At 42.2% G+C, this 21943-nt stretch overlaps 1 protein-coding gene across 3 annotated transcripts in view; it reads left to right on the top strand.

Moving 5' to 3' along the window:
* smarca2 (SWI/SNF related, matrix associated, actin dependent regulator of chromatin, subfamily a, member 2) overlaps positions 1 to 20492 on the top strand; it is a 42613-nt gene extending 22121 nt beyond the window's left edge. For 2 of the 3 annotated variants that reach the window (XM_047329328.1, XM_047329327.1), the window contains 12 exons: positions 545 to 591; positions 1102 to 1268; positions 1691 to 1854; positions 4401 to 4628; positions 5072 to 5149; positions 5363 to 5581; positions 8349 to 8587; positions 13590 to 13695; positions 13815 to 13928; positions 14877 to 15009; positions 16116 to 16249; positions 18628 to 20492. In XM_047329328.1, the coding sequence (XP_047185284.1) occupies positions 545 to 591; positions 1102 to 1268; positions 1691 to 1854; positions 4401 to 4628; positions 5072 to 5149; positions 5363 to 5581; positions 8349 to 8587; positions 13590 to 13695; positions 13815 to 13928; positions 14877 to 15009; positions 16116 to 16249; positions 18628 to 18663 (1665 nt within the window). In that variant the 3' untranslated portion in view covers positions 18664 to 20492. The remainder of the gene's footprint in view (positions 1 to 544; positions 592 to 1101; positions 1269 to 1690; positions 1855 to 4400; positions 4629 to 5071; positions 5150 to 5362; positions 5582 to 8348; positions 8588 to 13589; positions 13696 to 13814; positions 13929 to 14876; positions 15010 to 16115; positions 16250 to 18627) is intronic. The other variant, XM_035638731.2, reaches the window with a different exon arrangement.
* Positions 20493 to 21943: the final 1451 nt, after the last annotated feature.

Below are 21943 nucleotides of genomic sequence, written 5' to 3'. Positions count from 1 at the left end.
ACTGTTCCGCCCAGACCAGTGAGTCAGTGGAACTTTAAGAACCAGTTAGAACCAGTTCAAATCAGATGTTGGGTTTTCTACGGTTTCTTCCCAATTATCAGCTAATTGCGTATTTATTACCTTCAATAATACAGACACAATTGTGAAAGTTTTCCACGCTCATGTAAAATTCTTCTTGCATGATATCAGAAGTTTTATATAGGCCTTCATTTTGTCCTTTATAGTTGTTTTTTTTCATTTTAGGTTTCTGTTAATTTTGGATTGTGTCAGACTTCATTTTTTTATTATAGATTATAGATCATAGATCAGCTGGTTAAAACTTTGAGAATTTGATTTGCGCAACATCACTTTTTCATTTTCAAGTCATTATCTGCCGGTTTAGAACTTCAAAATAAAGACCTGGCTATGAAAGTTGATTGAAACTATTTGAGAAGAAACCGATAAGCAGCCGTTTGAAGTCCGTCCCCAGCACAGCTACATTTAAATATAGGATTTATTTTGATAACTTCTCCTTATTGAAACCAGAAAATGTTCTCTATTGTAGGAATCTTTTGCTGAGCACTTGGGATATCCAAACGGCATAATCAGCGGGTACGTTGGACAATTGTGTTTTTATCCCCCAACACGCACACACACTGTCTATATTGTGCTTATTAATTATTGAAGTTGAATTATTTACCACATGCAGACAAACTCGTGTCAAACCTTAGAATCTATTAAGCTGGTATAGATTTTTGTTGTGTGTTGACTTTTAAAGAACATTCCTCTTTTGTTAATGATTGTTCGGATATATCATAAATAAAATATCTTAAATCTTTATTATTATTCTAGAGCTGCAACAGTTAATCAATTTATTTTTTGTTGTTTGGACAAACGCCGATCCTGTGAGTAGACTAGGGCTTCAACTAATGATTATTTCCATAATCGATTAATCTGTTGATTATTTTCTCGATTAATCGATTAGTTGTTTGGTCAATAAAATGTCATAAAATTGTAAAAAATGTAATGTAATTAATCGATTATTAAAATAGTTGTCGATCAATCGATTCACTGTTGCAGCTCTAATAATAATACATGTTTGGTTTCACCCTCTCCGCTCAGGCCCGATCTGTATCGAGCTTCAGGGAAGTTTGAGCTCTTGGATCGTATCCTGCCGAAGCTCCACGCCACCGGCCACAGAGTCCTGCTCTTCTGCCAGATGACCACTCTCATGACGATCATGGAGGACTACTTCGGCTACCGCAACTTTCTATACTTGCGTCTCGACGGTAAGCTCAGCCCCTCTCTTAACAATGTTTAAAAATTCCATGATCATTAAATCTACAGATGATAGATTGCATTCACGCAGGAAATGAAATTAAGACTAGTCTCCGATATGCCGCTGTGGTGTTCTGTGTGGCCTTCATTAGTTATCTTAATTTAATCAGGACATATAAACTGGTTGGCAAATGGTTTAATCACATTTTGAACCCGGCTCAATTAAAGCCAGCTCCTGCCCTTTCCAGACACATCTGCAATCATTTAATTGGTCAGACATGCAGCACAGTAAACATCTGACATTTACACTTGCCTTTGAATTATGTGCTCTTTTTCTTTCATCAGAATAATACAGAGAAGTAAAATCTGACTTTTTTAAAAGTAAACTTGACAGATTCTGCACGTCAAAAATAATCCTGTTTGACTTTGTCAGGAACCACCAAGTCGGAGGACCGAGCGGCACTGCTGAAGAAATTTAATGAGGAAGGATCTCAGTTCTTCATCTTCCTGCTCAGTACACGAGCCGGTGGCCTCGGCCTGAACCTGCAGGCTGCTGACACCGTCGTCATCTTCGACAGTGACTGGAACCCCCACCAGGTCGGTCCTCCGGCAGATTTGTTATTCTGCCCTGTAAGAACTGTTCTGCTCACAGTGCGAATGTATGATGTGATTCAGTGTGTCGGTTACAGCGATGATAGTGTTAAGTTCAGACAATAAAAACTTCAGGGATATTTACTTTGTTGTTTAGGTGTTGAATAAGTCCCCCTCCACTCAAAAAAGTGTTTTCTTCTGTTTCTGCCCTCTAACATGTCTGATATTGACTATAGGGACTCAGATCTGAGCACATGTTTTAACTATAGAGGTGTTTTCACATTCCTCTCCTGGAGGAGGAGATTTCTGTGTCTGACTCTCGCCGACGTTGCCTCTAGCCATCTTGTTGCGCACGTTCTTCCTCCGGTCAACCTAGCGTGAGCAGCTGTGGTGGGCGGGGCCTGTGCTATTTGCATATCATGAATATGCATAGTGTCAGAATTCCTCAATGAGGTAGAGAGAGTGGGGGAGTATACATTAAAATGTGACTGGAGGGGAACTTTAAATAGTGTTGTTGTTTACCAAGAAGCACACTGTTTTGCGCTGGTGGAATGGAAGAACAGTATAACTGTGTTGGTCTCATGCAATATGTATTTTGAAGCTGTTCAGTGGAGCAAAATAATGGGAGGAGGCAGTGGAAATTCATATTTGCAGGCTGATCACTGTGGTAGAGCACATTGTGACAAATCCGGTGTGTGAAATCTGTGGCGTTGTTTTGGTGGACAACACACGGAGGGTGGGAGAAGAAAGACAGTTGAGAAAAACAGTGAGCGAGGTAAATGGAGGGAAGAGAGGAGGGAAACGCAAATTAAAAAGATGCATTTTAAGGTTTTAAAGTTGCCTCTTCCCTCGGCAACACTACACAACACAATGAGCAGTGCAACAACTGTTTATGTTTCCCTCAGCATCGTTCCTCCCGACTCTAAACGGCTCCAGTCTGGTGTGATATGATTGAAGCAGTCCTTGACGCTTATTGAGAGAACTACTTTATTTTATCAGTTTTGCAGAAATAATCTAGTCAAAGAACTTTAAAAGTCCCTCAGACTTATTCAGATGCATTATTCAACCGACGATCTCTTTGATTGAAGCTGACAAACATCAAACTATTTAAACTTTCTTCCTCTGGTGGGATGAATTCACAATTCCAGCTTCCCAAAAATATCTCCTCTTCAGCGGATGCTCCGGGATCAGGAACACAAAACAACACTTTTGTTTTTGTGTTCCTTTGCTTTGCACACATATGCATTATTCAAATCAGATAAACTGTGGCTGGGCTCATATACGTCTCAGTAAATACTCCTGCTAGACTGAAAAATGTCACGGATGCAGAGCTGTGACAGGCTTATTGAATATCTGCCTTGGCGTCTGACTCATTGCCTGATTTTTTTGCAACAAGTCCAGGTTGCAATAAAGTTATGAAGTCGCTCGTATCTCAAATCTAGCAACATTTTATTTGGTTCCTCCAAACAGTTTAATCACACCTATTGGGGCGAAGTACCTTCAGAACTTTCAGTCCCAGGATCTTTTCTCAAAGAAGTAAAAGGTTCCTGCAAACCATTGTTCTTATTCGTTTCTACTGCCCGCCGACGTACGAGAACAAAACAACAGCTACAACAAGTTGTTCCACTCCAGTCCACCAGGTGACGGCAATGAGGAAGAGTTTACAACAACGGTGACGCGACATAAGTCTTGCAACACTACAATAGTAAACTTGGAGGCAAATCTGCCGCTGATCAGAGAAGAGACGAAACGCCCGTAATGCTCGACCTATAGGGAGGCAGATCTTAAAAGCTGTTGTAGGGATCGAGTGGCTGAAATAAAGCTGGAGCTGGAATACTTGCTCAGTCTGTCATCCCTCTGGGCTGCGAACACCATCTTGAAGGTTCTACCCACTGAGCAGAGACTTTTTTGTGGGTAAAATTTTTTTCCCAGAGACTTAATTTTTTAAGTCCCTGGTCCTTGCGGTGGAATTTCAGAGTTCCTGCAAAGGTTCCTGGTTCCCCGCGGGGAAATGTTCCTGAGTTGGGAAATGCAGCTTGCATAGTGCAAAACAAAGAAAAAGTAAAGTTTGGATTTTAAAGTTTCCCCAGGCTGAAAGTTTTTGCTCCGAAATCCTCTCCATCTGTGCTTCTAGTACATAACTGGACAGATGCACAGCAGCTTAAAAGTGATTAGCTTTGTTTTGTGTCCCTGTGATGTTCTTTGGATTAGGAACAAAAGTTCCGATCAGACTTCTGACGCTCACACTTTCACAGAAGTTGCGTCTGATCGTCTGCTCTTTTGATTGTGATCCGTCGAGTCCTGGCTCCGACAGACGAGCGATACGGAACTTTGTGTTTCGCTTCGATTTTATCTACTCACAGGGAAAGCAGAGGTTGCTAGAAGGACCCGTGTGCTTTACAATAGAACCTGGCCAAAACTTATATTGTCATCTAAAAAAAGATTTAGACAATCATTCCAATGGATCAGCAGGTGATGCTTGTGTCCTGGTAAATTGACATATTGCTTGTTCTACTACATGAAGTGGTCTCACTCTCACCCGCTGAATCCAGGACCTCCAGGCTCAGGACCGCGCCCACCGCATCGGGCAGCAGAACGAAGTGCGCGTGCTGCGCCTGTGCTCCGTCAACAGCGTGGAGGAGAAGATCCTGGCGGCTGCCAAGTACAAGCTGAACGTGGACCAGAAGGTGATACAGGCGGGCATGTTCGACCAGAAGTCCTCGGGCCACGAGCGCCGCGTCTTCCTCCAGGCCATCTTAGAGCACGAGGAGCAGAACGAGGTAAAACAAAAATCGGTTTGAGTTGTGTTTTTTGGTGAATTTGTGAATAGTATAAGCATCTCAAGACCGAGAGGAGGTAATGTGTTTGAGCAGGCATGAACACAGGAGGCCTTAAATAGATTATTTTTTTCCCCCATCTTTTAAAATTATGAATGCTGGATTTGATTGAACTCCCTCAGGCCCAGAGCAGCTCCGTAGATACAATCAGACAGCCAACCGCCCATCACTTAAAATATTAAAAAGCAATCTCAGATGTTTACATGGGATTTGATGGAATACGTTCGCCGTTACTTCACTGATGTGTTTTTTGAACCTGAAGCAGGAGAAGCTCCTCTTTCACTGCTACAGTTCAAACATAGCCTGAAATATTATATCATATGTTTTATATATATATATATATATAATGTTGGTCTTTTGTGTTTTTCCTCCTTTTCACATTTCAGGAGGAAGACGAGGTGCCTGACGATGAAACCCTCAACCAGATGATAGCACGCAATGAAGATGAATTTGAGCTCTTTATGGTAAGAAATTGAGGTTTGTCGTTCATATCCAGACCATTCATTCTGGCTAGGATTAATTTTTTGTTCAGGCACTGTCAGACTTTTTGCAGAATCGAATTGCCATGGATACGGGATTCACAGTCACCATGTCGTCAACCGCACAAATGTCTTGCGTTGCTAGTTTGCTACCTACAGCTAGCTTTACGTTTGATTTTTCCTGCCTTTGTCCTCCAGCGCATGGACATGGACAGGCGGCGGGAGGACGCCAGAAACCCGAAGCGCAAGCCCCGCCTGATGGAGGAGGACGAGCTGCCGTCGTGGATCATCAAAGACGACGACGAGGTGGAGCGGCTCACGTACGAGGAGGAGAAGGAGAAGCTGTTCGGCCGAGGGTCGCGCTGCCGCCGGGACGTGGACTACAGCGACACACTGACAGAGAAGCAGTGGCTCCGGGTAAAGATGGAGCATTAAAGAGCAAATATGACACAAATCAACACATTTATTTAAATTAAGCTATTTTAGAATAATGAGAATAGTTCACAAACTATGCTTGAGTTATTCAGCCGCAGACCTGCGGCGTAATTATCGATCCAAACCGTAATGGAGCAGCAGACAAAATACAAAAAAAAGTTCATCTATTCCACGTCTTCACACAGCGACACTGCGGATAATTACAAAGAGCTCGTGTAACATGCCGACTGATTTGCTTTGCATGAACTCAGTTTGAGTAATTAAATGTCCGAAACGTGAATTGTTGGAACGCTGCACTCCTTTAGTCACACATCGATCCAATAGAAAGAACGCAACCAACGAAGTGTTCACCCGTCTCTGACTGCTTCCCCCTCTCCCCTGGGATGCTCCGTATTTTCCTTTTAAGCCCGTCGTTTTTAGCAAATGTTCCACAAGCCGGAGTAAACATTCGATTTGTTTGGTTTCTCGTCACTGGTGGATTAATACACAGCTGTTGCACTAAGTGAGCAGTGACAGCAGCAGCTCGGGGGGTGTGTGTGTGTGTGTGTGTGTGTGTGTGTGTGTGCGTGTGCGTGTGCGTGTGCGTGTGTGTGTGTGTGCGTGTGTGTGTGATTGGTTCTAAGTAAACAACTGCGCATGTTAATGAAGGTCACAGTGCAACAGCTTGGCTCATTGATGTGACAACAATGGAGCTCCATGGGCACAGAGGAACGAAATCTATCAGGATTTATCTACAAAGACACATCGTGTTGGTGGGATCAGTTTCCACTTGGCTTTGTTCGTCAGGGGATTTGTTGACAATAAGAAATAAAACATAGATATGTATTTTGTTTATGATAATGAGGTAATGGTGAATTATTGAGACCTATTGCCATTGTAATGATGAGGTAAAAAGTTTATGTAGTTATAGTCCTTCTGTGGAAAATGAGTGTGTGAACTGTTAAACTCTTATAGTGACATTGGAGGCAACTGAAAACTTTTATGTTGCTTTCACACGTACCTTGTTTGGTCCGGACCAAAACAACAGGTCTGAAAGTTTCCTCAGACCGCGGTCGGGACCAACGGACCAAAATGAACTCCGACCAAAAACGGTGGTCTCGGTTCGGGTTTGTTTGCAAAGTGTGAAAACACTTTTTGGATACTTTCGGACCGATGGCAAGAAGTTGAGACATCATTAAACAATAGAAGAAGATCAAGAAATGGAAGAGAAGTAAATATGAAGCAAATATAGGGCTGTCACGATAACTTCTTTTCGTCACACGATATATCGTCCCAGAAATGATTGCGATAAACAATATATTCGTCATTTTAAGACAATTTTTTTGATACTAAATCACGTGAGCTCATATTCATGTATCGTACGATAAGTCCAAAACGTAATTATTGTGACAGGCCTGCACCAACAATTCCCTCTGGTGCACTCCCTAAGTTGCGAAAATGTGAAACAAAAAACTAACTAGCTCTAATGTAAACAATATAACAAAGACATGAACCGTGATCTTCGTCGGGACTTTCACGTGTGAAAACGGTCTCAGACAAAAAGCCATTTTGGTGACGATTTAAGGTGTAAAACAACAATTTTGTTCTAATCCACGAGAAAATGATGATCCTTTGTTCGCAAAACAAGCCTCAACCATAATTGGATGTGTTTTTTTTGTTCATTTATTCGCTCCTCCTGTGTGAGAGTAATGGCACCCAGTCACCAGCACCAAATATATTGTGACTCATTCAGCCCCGGAGAGACATCTCGGTGCCGGGCAGATCTGTTTAATGACCGTGGCTCAGGTGTACCAGAGAAAACAAGAATAGAACAAAGAATCTCTGAGCCCAAGGAGACGGTATGTTGGGAGCATTTGCCGCGGTTCAGAGAAGCTCTGATTAAAAGAAGAAAAACCCAAAGTGACTCACAGTCTGTCCGTTTTCCGATCGGGAGGCAAAAAAAAAATATCATGGCCTGAAAGTTTTCTCTCTCTGTGTGACCCGTTTTTCTAACTTGCTTGTAGTGGCTTTGTTTAGCTGAATAGCAACATACCAGGGAGTTCATAAGCGAATTCGATCATAGTTAATTTCATTAGGGCGGTGTCAATGTGACACAGAGATTGTGAATCTGCTAATTGGGAAAAGGCCAAGAAGCAGCAAACTGTCACATCCAATTTGATCCAGTGAAAAACAGACAGAGATTTCGCAAAATGATGCAATCAAGCTCCGGGAGAGAACTATATCTATAAATGGAAAAGAGCTATGAGATTTTACATGGTCCCAGGATTTTTAATGAATTTGTCACTTTCATGACATTAGCTGGGAAGTCCTCTGTGAGTTTGTATGGAACAAAGAAATGTATCAATGCAAATTAGTAATTGAATGGTTAAAAAAGTAGGCAATTTTTCTAAAAAAATACCCTGTCTATATTGTTTTTAATCTTTTGTCAACATATGTGGAAAAGATTTGCGAACACTACTAATAGAATAAACGCAAAAACAAATCACTTGCGAAACAAACCAAAACAACCAATGTCTTGGTTTGTTTCGTACGATGATGATGACGACGTAGGAGATTACAGAGCACATTGACATTAACTGTACACGTTCAGAATACTTCAACCAGTGAGAGAAGTTTTTGCCTCTGCAAATTGTGAATCTGATGACAGAGATGGTTTGATTGACATCACATGCAAACCACTGGGAATGTTTCTTGTGGGACTAACCGCGTCTCTTGTCGGTGGGGGGGGGGGCTCCTCTTGAAATTCCAGGCCATCGAGGACGGAAACCTGGAGGAGATGGAGGAGGAGATCCGCCTGAAAAAGCGCAAACGCAAGCGGCGACAAGACAAGGACTCGTCGAGCAGAGACGACGGAGGCGGCGGCGGCAGCAGCAGCAAGGGCAAGAAGCGACGCGGACGTCCGCCGGCCGAGAAGCTCTCGCCCAACACCCCTAAGCTCACCAAGCAAATGAACACCATCATCGACACGGTGATCAACTACAGAGACGGGTAAGGAGGCGGATTTTTATGACTTAAGTCAGACTGAAGTTTATCTGTCACTGCATTATTCAGTCTATCAGTCACCTATATATATATATGCCCCCCCCCCCAATCAAGATCCATGAATTATTCCCTGGGAAATTGGTGAATAGTCTGAAAGAAAGTGATAAACAAAATCCATGGATCTGCCCCTTTTTCCCGTCCAGAAATCCATCCAGTAGTTTTTGCATAATCCCGATGACAAACAAAAAAAAAAAAAACGAACCATAACGTAACGTCCTTGGGTGATGTAAATATATATATATATATATATATATATATATTTATATATAAATGTAAAGTTAGATAGACACACATAGTTTCTTTCTGTCTGTCTGTCTGTCTTTATCTCTTCCTTCCTTTCTGTCTGTCTGTCTTTCGTTCTTTCTGTCTGTCTGTCTGTCTTTGTGGAACATGAGATTAGAAATTTGTTAATTAAGTAAAAACAATTATTAAAAAACGAGAAAAGTGAAACAAACACAAAGAGGAGCAACAATAATGTTTGGAGCATAATGAGATAAAAGTAGGAACATAAAAAATAAATGTATTTTGTGAAGGTCTAACACAGCCAGTAAATGAGTGACAGCTCAGCAGCAGCAGCACCAGAACAAAGGTGAGTGTTTGAGTCTCTGCTGAGAGGCTTTGAAGAGTCTCGTGACGTCCTCGGTCTGTCAGCGGAGCAGCACGGAGACTGAACCGACTCCTCCGCTCCGTGGGGAAGGTGGTGTTTGTCATTGTCACTTTGTTTGGTGTCCTTGGCTCTGCATGTAAAGGACTTGAGGTTTCTTTAATCGCGTTTGCCAAGGATTCAACGAGGGGGACACCAGTTCTGTTTTTGAAAATATAACCGTCATCACTGGAAAAAATATAAGTCCAGGTTTGACAGAGAGAGAGAGAGAGAGAGAGAGACGTCCTCTCTTCACTGTCAGGCAACAGCGTCACACGAGTCACTGCTCCATGGAATTAATGTCACTTTGACAATCAACTCTTAAATGGGTGAATCCGGGATTTTACTTTCACCTTATCACTCCTGTTGAGATTGGGCGTCGGCGGGCCCTTCTAGTTAAATGTTTTTTCTGGTTATGATGAGTCGCACTCTTTGATGATTGCAGTCATGAGCTTATGAATTACTCCCCACGTCACTGTGGAGGTCGGAAAGAAGAGGGACATTAATTGTGTTTTCTCACAGAGCCAAAGTGTCACAGCAGACAAGAGCTTCGAAGCTGAATGTCGCTCCATGGACGCTGATTTGTCTGTAGTGCCGTCAAGCACCGGCGCCGGAGTGGAACTGAACACATTCACACTGACGGAGAAAACTGTCAGCTCCTTTGACAGGTGAAGGTTGTCTGGACGGACTTTCTGTCAGACAGTCCGTGAATGTGAGAGTCATCCAGTCTCAAATCACAGATCCGAAAGTGGTGCGGGCCCCGAGAGATCAAGGGTTTGGGGACGTGTTGCCATTGGATAAATGTGCTTTAGAATGAGATTGAAAAATTTGGATTTAATGATGATTTATTAAACTGGAATTGATTTCGTGGAACTCAAGTCTGAGCCGCCGATGACAGCACGACCCGGCTGCCGGAAATGAGATGAATCTTTCTGTTAAACTAAGATTCTGTAGATGATGAACTTAACTTTAATATAACGCACAGATGTTCCAGTGCAACATTCAGGCTAACGAGTGATGTGCTGCCTTCTGCTCTCTTGAAGCCCCAGTGTGTAATTTTTTGTAATTTTCTGGCGGCATCTTGTGGTAAAGTTGGAAACCGCAACCAACTGAGCAACTGACAGGGGACCCTTTATGGTGGCGCACCGCTAATTCCATTTCCGGCAGCGCTGAATATTCAACGCGACTTGGCAAACATGGAGACTCACACATGTACAGTAACTGTATTTAACTCATTCAAAGTGTACGACAAAACCTCAGTTCTTTGTCGCAGGTGATTATAAATAAATGAACACAGTTATGGACAATATATTCAATTTCTGTGAACAGGTTCTTCTTAATATTTGACACACTGTAGCTTTATAGGTACATCTCTAAATAAAAAAAAGATGTTCTTCTGAGTTCAGAGCAGCTCCTCTGGTTGTAAGACTTGCCTTGATTATGCAACGGAAAGTACAGATTTCTCCCTTGTCAGCAGAATAATCAAAATTTTAAAAAAAAAACCACAGACATGAAGTCATGTCTTAGGAACAGCACAGTGAGATAAACATCCTCGTATTCTCTCCGTCCAAACGCCCCGAAGGTTAGTGCGCGAGTGGATTTTTTTCTTTTCCTTCTTGCAAGTGTGTCTCCCGACAGTGGAGCAACATGTGCATTTGTGTTCCCATTATTCAAATATGCACTGGCTGACTTCTAGGCCGAAGCTTTTTCCAGGAAAACCGCTACCTGCTATTCCAGAAGTCAAATACTTTCCTCTCCCAGTTGATGGTTTTTCTTCCCAGAGCATCTCAATCATCGCTCTGGCTCAGGAGGAGGAGGAGGAGGAGGAGGAGGAAGAGGAGGAGGAGGACTCCAGGACTCCTTAGGTTGCAGAGTTGCTGTTTCCTCGTAAAAAAACAAACTGCACCTCTAAACTGGGACTTATATGTTAGTTGGGAGCTTCCTGGATTTTTTTAAAATAACCTCTTATCTCTTAATTGGAGCCGGGGAACGGTTGAGGTTCTCGACATTAACACGGCAACAGGCATCCTTGTGATTTCAGACACGCGCACACACACACACTTAGTTGTTCTACTGTCTTCCTATAACAAGCCGTTGGAGCCCCAGTTCAAAGCCACCGGGATCACATTTCCCCTCAATCCCAGTGGCCTTTCACAGGGGTCGGCGTTTGGGTCTTTCCCCAGAGGTCCCTGTTGCATCACACACGTGACACATCAAAGATTCGAGCATACCATCCGACCTTTGTGGTTTCTGCACAGTTTACACAAGTGGATCTGAGCGCGCCGGGCGTTCACAGCACGGAGGCACCGCGGCGGCTGATTGTACGGAATCCAAGTGATCTAAGATCAGTTGCCTCGAAAAATCCGGCAGAGCCACTCCAGCGCTGCTGTTTGGAGGTGGGAGCAACTTCATAGGGCTTTGAATATTTTTTTTTCAAAGCTACATCTTGGAATTTATTATTTGAATCATTACAAAACATCTAAAGAAAAGTACAGTGTGTTCTTGCTTCCTTACAGGAACCCCTGGTTTCTGTACATAGCAACCTTTTCTTTTCCCTTGTTTCTGTCTTTATATTACTGAAGGGATAATTTTCACCTGTGCTCATCACGTGAACATTGTTTTACTGTAAACTATGATCATCTACGTCCTTTTCCAGTAGAAAAAAACAACACATTTTCGGTGCATCCTGAAGAGAATCTGTTTGTCTTGATCTGCTCTTTAAAGATTTAGTGAAAAAAATTAATAAATGAGGGGCCTTGCTCTTAATACTGTGGCAGACATTCTCTCTATTTTCACGCATTGCAGAAACACAAGTTGAGAGAGTCAATAGAAAGACCTGGAGAGATGCAAAACTCATGTCATTCGCTTGAGATCATCACTGACGTCAGCGTCCGTCAGAGAACGGGCGGAAATATTCTCGGGTCGTGTTCGCTCGTGTCAGTCGCACGAGTGAATATGAAATCTCCAGGGCGACATTTGCATTTCTCACGTTCAGCCCCTCCGGAGACGTTCGGGACAATGTCCAGACTTCAGTGCAGGTCTGGAAGAACTTTGACACGGACAGAGCATTGATCACATATGTCGTAATTTCACCGTCTGACGGGATCTCTGCTTTTTTACGATTTGATATTCTCCTGCAGTTTCCTTTTCTAAATATTCAGAGTCTATCCATCCGTGTGTACATCCCTGGAAGACGAATAAGACGGAGGCCACAACAACTCATACATGTTGTATAGTTGTAGGAGTAACTTTAGCCCAAAGCATTGTAGTTTGCGTTAAAAAGAATAGCTTTATAGTTTCATCGTTATGTTCACTTGAGGAAGCGCCCGTCTCCGGAGGAGCGGCGTTCTTTGGAAGTCATCGCTGTCGTTAGTCAGTGAAGCTGTGTCTCTAAATAAAGTACACGGCCCATGTTTTTTTGCAATTAGGAAACATGTCGTCCCGCGCGACAGTGTGGCTCGTGGATGATCTCAAAATAGTTTTTGGACAACAATGACGGAGCTCTGTGGGACGGATCAGTGAGTCTAAATCAGGCTTTGGATTCCCACAGTACATCAGCAGGACACATTGGTTGTTGTTGTTTTTTGTCTTTTCATGGATTTTTTCTGAAGATATTAAGAAACATTTCCAGCCTTACCTTCAAAAGGCCTGATGGTTTTTCTTTGCAAATGAAAGCAATCGTGAACCATTTGAACATTTCCAGTGTGTTTCCTGTGTCATTCAGTGGTCGTATGTTAAAGGATTTGTGCTCCACTTTTCATCAACTTCGTATATTACATACACATTTTTTTTGAATTGCTTGACCTGGTTGGTATTTAGACTAGAACAGCACGTTGAACCCCAATGGAAAGGCCATGTCCGTGCTTACAATGCATTGACAATAGTCTAAACATTCATTGGCAGTAACCAGTCATTGGTTCCCTTTTCACCGGCAATTGCCGTTAAACATTAGGCAATGATCCTATTCATGCAACTCCATTGCCCTCTGTGTTTATACGTGTATAATGTAAGATTATTGATTTGCAGTGTTATTAGACACATTTTTATTTAAGCTATATGCTTTTGTCATTCGCTACTGAAGTTTTACATTAATATCCATAAGTGTAATTTGATGTAATACTGGAATGTTCCAGGAATATTTATTTCATTTGTTTTATAAATATTATATATATATATATATATAAATCCAGAATTTTAATATACCAAACACCCAAAGGAATTTTTCAATGTATAACCTTTACAACGCTATAACCTAGAGTACAAATCAAATTATTTTCATGTTGAATTACTGTGTTCATTTTCCAGGGCAGGAAGACAACTGAGCGAGGTCTTTGTCCAGCTTCCGTCCAGGAAGGAGCTCCCGGAATATTACGAGCTGATCAGGAAACCTGTCGACTTCAAAAAGATCAAGGTGCGGTGAATATGACGGCGCGGTGCGTTCGGGGTCGTATAAGGGGAGGGATGAGGAGTATGAATCACGATGTTGCTTCATGCTGGTGTGCGTGTTTTTGTTTTTTTTTCTGTCGACAGGAACGTGTGAGAAGTCATAAATACAGGAACATGGGAGACCTGGAGAAGGATGTGATGCTGCTCTGTCACAATGCCCAGACCTTCAACCTGGAGGGATCCCAGGTCAGAAACCCAGTTGCGTCATTTTTATTTCCTCTAATTAACTTTGCCGTAATGAATCAGTTTTTTCTTATGTAGTGGTTAACCGAGCGTGAAGGCGGGACAGAAGTCTGCAGGTTTTTAACTCTCGAGTCGAGCTGAAACAATTCACTGTCATTTCCTCCGCTATTCAGTTATGCAGAGTACAAACGTTGCACGTGTCGCTCCCTGTTCCTGTCAGTCTATGCTTACGTGACACTGACGCAGCCTCAGTCCTCAGAGGAACCTCGGAGCGACCCGCCTGCCCGGTTACCTAGAAAAACTTTGAATTGACGATTTGTGAGTCCCGGAATAGTGATTTGATTTAGATTTTTTTCCTCTGTTTACTGCATCCTCACTTCAACTTTTAGTGCCTGGCGGGTTTCTACAGCGAGCAGAAGTAGAAAGTTCTTTGGTACGAGCCCTTTACCAAAGAAAGACTCACCCTCACCGCATGGTGGACACTTGCATTGACCTAATTTACTTCTGACGTCTCTGCCTCGGCCACTACGGACTCCTTTGGGCCTGTTTACGTCCGTGAGCCTGACTTGTGCTGTCACGAGCGTGGGCTCTTTGGCCGACTTGCGTCATTCACATACTTGTGGGTTCGTGGTCAGTCATCGAGATAAGCTCATCTGACAATTCATAATGCATAACCTTGTTTTTTTCCCTGAGTAGCATGAATGTGATGCAACAGACGCTCAGAGGTGGACTGAAATATGAAATATGCGAATGTTGCTGCGAGTACATAATTCAACATACCTGAAGTCATTCAGTGTTATGGGGCATTTTCATTCACTTAGAGCGGGTCGACCACGAACCAGAAGGTCGGCTGTTCGATCGACGGCTCCTCCAGTGACGGCAGCGTACGAATGATGTAAAAGCGCCCTACGAATGTGCGTGTGTGACTCCAGTCACCATTTTTATTTATTTTTTTGCCTTCAGATATACGAAGACTCCATCGTCCTTCAGTCCGTTTTCAAAAGTGCCAGGCAGAAGATTGCCAAGGACGAAGAGAGCGACGACGACAGCGAGGATGACGACGAGGACGACGACGAGGATGAGTCGGAGGCCGAGGGTGAGATTAACTGTTTGTATTGAATTCAAACACACACACCAACACACGTGCCAACACGTGTCGTCTAATTTACATTTTACACTCTAAACCCAGTGAAGGGCACAGACATAGATTTTTAAAATGTAAAAACAGTGATGAAGAATTCTGTTTTACCTGCAATCTGGGAAAGAAAAGTGTAACGGGGCATTAAAATACATCATTGACCTTGGAAACTGAGAAAATGTCACAATTCATGTTTGGGTTTTTTTCAGCTTTCAACGTATATAGTAACTCTGGCAGCAGCAGGAAACTGTCTGGAAGCTCCAGAAAGACTTTGAAAAAGAAAAAGAAAAAGCTCCAGAACAAACTTGTCGGAAGACCTAAGCCGTGGTAAACTTACAAGGCAAAAAAAAAGAAAGATATTCTCTGAGATGATAGTCACACATTTACAAGAAAAAAAACATACTACACTACAACAGTATGGAACATCCGATTTCAAAGTATAATTTGATGAGCTCGTCCGCCGCACACATAGATCACGGCACGCGGCAGCGTCAGTGGTGATCCTGAAGCGATGTAGGTCGTTGAAAAACAAAACACCATTTTTCAGACTTTTTGTCTCGTAAACTTACCACTTTAATTTCAGACAAAATCCAAGTTTTCTTCCCATAAATTAACGACTTTACTGTCAGAAATTCGGAGGAGGCTGGACAGGATGATAATTCTGATGTGGAAAGCAGAGTTTTTCATTTATAGTCATCAACACAGAGATTTTCCAGCTACAGTATATTCTCACATGGGTTCACTCGATCCCATTAATCTGCGTAATTTCCAAAAAAACATGCTGATCGAAAAATTATGAATACAAAATACAAATGTAGGTTGTTCTTTTTGAGCACCAGCACTTATTTTCAATTTGAATGCCATAATATACGAGATCAAAGAGAAAAGACAGATTATAGTTTTGATGGCAACTCGTCCAAAGCAGGAATAATTGATTCCAGATATAATCGACGTGTCCTCATGAGTCCAGATGTGGCTGGAAATTTAGACGAGCGTGATTCATGTTTTCTGACTAATCAAACTGTGACGTGAGACTTTTGCTTTCCGCCTTGTGCTTCGTTCAGCCAAGTCGGTGCGAGTCAAGATCAAGCTGAGCAAGGAGGGGCGGAGCCACGACAAAGGCAAGAAGAGGCAGAGCCGAGGGAAGGCCAAGCCGGTGGTCAGCGACGACGACAGCGACGAGGACCAGGACGATAATGTAGGTCATGCCACTCGGCAGCGCTTCCCCGCAACATGTTGATCCTTTACTCAGACAGACGAGACGTCTCCTCTTCATGTGAGTCTGGTTCTGAATAAGAGAAGCAGACACGTGGATTCATTCGGATGTGACGAGACTCCAACAACGGCATCACGGCGAGCCTCAGTGGGTCCCGGTCGTCTCCAGAGTCCTGCTGGTTCCGTCCAGCTGCGTAATCGGTGGCTGTTTCACACCTCAGGTGCCACGAGAAGGCGTTTAATTTAATAACCGTTAAATTACTCGTGAAAAGAAACGGGAAAAGGTCAGCGCTTCACGTTCTTTGAGCCACAAATTTCAGAGTTTGAGGTTGTCATTACGAATTTATAATATTTATGATATCAAATTAGATATCACAGCTGTGATGTTTTGCCTCTGCAAACTTGGATCTGTATTTTAGTCCTGCTGAGGTCATCTCGATCGACTCTCTGAGCCAGACGCGACAAGGTCACGAGCTTCTTTTGTTCTCTTCTTTTGAATCTTTCATCTGCGCACACGACCTGACATTTAGCGCCATCTCGTTTTTTCGTTTATAGTAAAAAAAAACATAAGTTTGAACAGTCAGCTCAGTCAGCCGTTCGTTTGCTTTCATAATCTTTACCTTCATCATAACCTTGAATTAATAGCGTACGTAAAAGGGAACCCATTTCTTTTAAGAAGAAACTGTTACATTAGCATAGAAAAACCTCTCGGGCTACAAAATGATGCACATGAATGTCTCTGTAAACATATGCAGAGAGGGGCTTTATGGGTAATTGCAGGTTACTGGGGTTAATGGGAATCCCTCTGTAGATACCGGCAGCGTAGGTTTTTTATATATAGCAAAAAAACAAGGTCTATTACGCATGATTAGGCCTTGTTGTGCTTCATCTGTATTCCCCACAGTTTCAGCTGCTGTTCTGCGATTCCTTCAGCCCCGTTTACCATGAAGAGAATAATTAGTCTGCGTTTACGGGCGGTCGGGACTCGGGAGGTTTGGTTTAGCTGACGCCGCCTCACTCTAGGTCGCATCCTGGAGAGGATCCGACTGGAAACTGCCTCTCGATTTGTGTTTGTTTGTTTTGCGAGACCCAACGGAAAGTCGAGTGAACGGTGTTTGGATTCTACTGGATTAGTTCTGTCTCCCATCGGGGAGCTAACGTCGCTAACAGCTGTCTGCAGATGTCGGGCCGACGTCTCGTCAAACACAGCATGATGATGAATTAGTGAAAAGACAATGTGTGTACTGCGAGTGATCATCGACCTGGATGTTTGTACATGGTGGAAGCATCTGCCGCTGACAGGGCCTCAACTATTTCTAGTTTTTAACAGGATCTGCGATTATCGAGGTGACTTCAGGTTTAACTCTGGGTTTTCCAGTCCTACGAAGATTTTGCACTTCTTATGAGATAAATCACCATGGTAACTGATGCTAAACCGCTAACCTTTTCGAATTAAATTACAACTTTATTCCCATTATGCAATTATAACTTCATCCTTTTAAAAATTAAATTAGCACTTAATTCAGTTATTATGATTTTTTCCGTATTAAATTACAACTTTATTGTTGTTATATTATGACTTTTTTCGAATTAAATTACAACTTTATTCTTCAAATATTATGTATTTTCTAATTAAATGATGGGATTATTCTCCTAAATTACGTCTTTTTCTTGTAATATTATGACTCTTAATTCAATTACAACTTTATTGTTGTTATATTATGACTTTTTTTGAATTAAATTACAACTTTATTCCCATAATATTGATATTACAGTGTTATTCTTTAAATCTCCCATTTGTTTTTTTCAATATGGCCGTAATACTCCCGTCGTTAACTCGGCTGTGTGATGCATCTGTGTTCTTATTGAAGCCCAGAGTGACGCAGATGAACTGCGGGTTGTTTGGGGTCAATGTACTCCGTGAATGTATGATTTCCTCAGCCGTCCGTCGGTCGTGGCGGCAGCTGTAATCTGCCTTTGTGCCGCACCGTGTTCAAAGGAAAGTCTGGCCTCTTCCCGTCTCCACTTTTCGCCGTCTCTTCTCACGACAGATTACAAAGTGACGCCTCTGAATTTCTGAAAAGGTCTTTGAAAAGTCTTCATCCTTCTTCACCACTCTCCTCGTCAGCGTCTGCCTTCAGAAGAGAAATGAGTGAACAGAGAAGAGGCTGTGATGTAAAGGCCACAGGCTTCACCTTCATGTTCTCTGTCCTCCAGAGAAGCCTCTTGACCCATAAGACCTATTGTTGATGTGCTCCACAGAAATAAACCTTCATCACACTGTACTTCCCCTTCTCCTCCTCTGCATGGAAATCTCCCTCGCTCTTAATGCTTTTTCGTCCTTTTTTCTTCTGTCCACAGGATCAGTCGGACAGGAGCAAGAGCGATGACGAGTGAGATGGGCATGCGAGGAACGTGAGGATATTGTTTATGGCGCTTATAAACAAAAGGACAATATCTTCCATCGGTTGTTCACTTGCATATTTCTCTGGGGTTTTTTTCTTTTCTTTTTTTCTATTTTACATCATTTGTCCTCCTTGTCCGTCTGTAGCGCGTCGCCGTCCTTCCTCCCACCAGCTTAGAAATGTATTACTAATAATCGATAAGCTACAGCAATACCAATCTGCTAATATTCCTGTTTTTAAGACAATTTTGTAGTATATTTTTTAACTCTGCGCTTCGACTGAGATTTCAATTCTGTATGAAAAATTAGATTTGGTTAAGCAACACGCGCTTTTTTTTGCTTTATTTGTACTCGCTTGCATGCACTTTTAGAAGATTAAATCTTAATCTCCACGTTTAAAAAAATAATAATATGTATATGTATAGCCAAGGACATCCAAGTCAAGTTGGAGTGCCACTGGTGAATAAATGGCAATCAAATTTTTAAACTTTTTATTGTTTCACCTTGTGAGGTGCCAAATGTAGAGAAGATGGTCGGCTAAACCCCGATCACAAGATTGTTGCTCAGCAACCGTAGCTAGGTGTCAGGCCCGTCCAGCTGTAAGCACTCGGGTTTATTAGTTACTTCCTACAGTCGTAGCGAGAGCTGAGACGATGAAACTAATCAGCAGCTGTTTTGATCATGAAACAAAAATTCCAGCCTCTTCAATTAGAAGATTGGTGCGAAAAATTAGCTTTTTGTCTGGGGGTGAATTGGATACGCCACTTTAGCGTCAGGCTTTTAGCGCGATATCATGTTTGTAGCCATCAAGTCTTTATTAAAGACCCCTTTTTAAAAAAGATTCTCACGTTAAAAACAAATCATCTATTAACTTTAGAAAGTCAGCTAGAGACGGCGATGAATCAAGTCAAGGAGAAATTGTGAAAGTTTATCTCACTATTTTTGCTTAATACAAGCAAAACGTTTAATCCATTTATTTTTTATGTTCTTTTTGCAGATTGACTAATTCATTAATCGGCTTATCATCTCAGCTCTGGACCACTTGTTTCAATAATTCCTCTAAATTTCAAACGCTACATCAGATGTAGGTTTTAGCAAACGGTCCAGTTGTGAGACAACTGGATTCAGAGAGTTCAGACAAAACCCCCCCAAAAGTTTTTTTGTTTTTCCTGATGATTCACAGATTAATTTGAAATGACTATAAATGCCAAATACTTCTTAAATTGGTTCTATTAAAAATAATTGTAAGCTAAAATTATAGAGGCGGTGCAAGCTTTGAATTTTGTTTATAATAATTTTTTTTCTCCGCACAGAAAGGCATTTTTTTCTGCAGATTCACGTTGTAACATCTTGTTTTGTTAAAAACTATATTCATTAAGCATCGATCGCCGCAGTAAATGTGTGATTACATGTTACGTGACGAAGTCCCGTCGCAGCAAACAGATTTTTAGGTCTCATGGATTTTCTTTTTGTGATTATAAAAAAAAAAACGGTAGACAAAATGAAACAGTATTAAGGATTTTTTAAAGAAAAATCATTGAATATAACGGTATATTTTAAACAATGTATTGATTTATACATTTGGATTGATGTGTTTGTGTTGCCCGTGTGTTTTCGTTTTTGAGCCTTCACTCGTACGTCGTCTGTTGCATGAACTCTTTTGGCTGTAAACCGTGTACATGCAGATATATCAGTTGTGTTCATGTGCTTTGCCGACTCTCCGTAAGTGTGACTTCATCTTTGCTTTCTTTGCACAGTGTCTTTGTGGTTGTATATCAAAGCCCGGGGCAAATAAAATCTCACAGATTTTCAGCACAATAAAGAAAAAAATCTTGCTTATTTATTGCTAGGAACCTTTAAAAATATATATATATATGTATATATATATATTTTAAAATATATATATATATATATATATATATATATATATATATATCGGCTGATGTATCGGGAATCTTGTACACTCTAATATCGATATTGGCCCCAAAAATCCAAATCGGTCGGGCTATAGTAATTACAGTTATTTATCCAAGTCATAGCAAACGCCATATATATATATATATATATATATATATTTCCCAAAATGATTTTCTAAAGTAAAAAATGTCATCCTTTCCCGCTCACACGGGCCCATACTGTATTTAAAGGGCGTCGCGGCCGCGCTGTGCCGCTCGGACACGGGAGGGCAGAAGAATCGCCGTCGTACTGTACAGCTGGTCGGGACTCTCGCACATCAAAACAGCTTTCCTTTTTGTATTCCCGTCATTTTTAAACGGAGCTTCACTAAGCCAATTCCCCCCGAAGAATGACCGTCCATCGCCGCGCGTTTCATCTGCCCCTTTGAAGTGCCGAGCGTGTTGGGATAGACTTGAGCCCAGGAAGGGAGAAACAAATTGGATGTTAATCCTCGTCGGAGTGCCAGAGATGTCAAGCTGCAGAAAGTCAGGTGCCAGTGCGAATGCCTGCTATTCCTCTGTAGCCTTTGTCCGCGGCTCCGCCGTCATCACATTCTGCGGGCGGCAGATGCAGGTTCCTCCGGCACCGCAGAGTGATTCAGGGAATTTTCCCTTCCCAGTGACTCATGAATGGTGATGTGAAAGGGCCAGGTGCGCTCTATTATTAAAGAGAGCCTGAGTTTGTCTGGCGTCGTCGGGCCCGGCGCGCATTCAAGGCGCTGGGCGGGCGCTATCGGCGCTAACGCTTTGCACAACTTAAAAGGAAGAGCGGGGGAAAGGCTTTGTCTCCCCACGGATTCCGGGGGTTCACTATCAGTTTAACGCATGATCGAGGAAAAGGCTCATTTTTCTCTGCGAGTCCTGGTGAAAGCTTTGAGTCCTGGTTAGTGCTGGAAGGCAACATCACACACACACACACACACACACACACTCTCACACTCGGGGACAGTGAGGGGGGTTTGTGTACAAACAGGACATGAACAGTGACGTCAGGTATGCCCTGGCTCATCGAAGTTTACATCAGGGCTGCGAAAACTTTTGCATTCATCACTAATTGAGCTATGTTTGTGATTTGTTTGGGGGGGGGGGGGGGGTAATTAAAATGTCATAAAATGTATAAAACTGTCCATCACAAGTTCACAAAAGCCCAAGGTGACATTTCCAAACTGCTCGTTTTGTGCAACTAAATTGTTCAAATCTCCCAAGATACTGAATTTACAATGATACAAAAGGAAAGGCAGCAAATTGTCATATTTAACAAGCTGGGAAACAAATGTTGGACAATTATTTAGCTTAGCCTGTTAGTCTGGGACCTCTC

Source organism: Scophthalmus maximus, chromosome 19 (genome assembly GCF_022379125.1).
Source record: "Scophthalmus maximus strain ysfricsl-2021 chromosome 19, ASM2237912v1, whole genome shotgun sequence".
Taxonomy (NCBI): domain Eukaryota; kingdom Metazoa; phylum Chordata; class Actinopteri; order Pleuronectiformes; family Scophthalmidae; genus Scophthalmus; species Scophthalmus maximus.
Note: the sequence above shows the minus strand (reverse complement) of the source record. Positions and strands in the feature narration are given on the sequence as shown.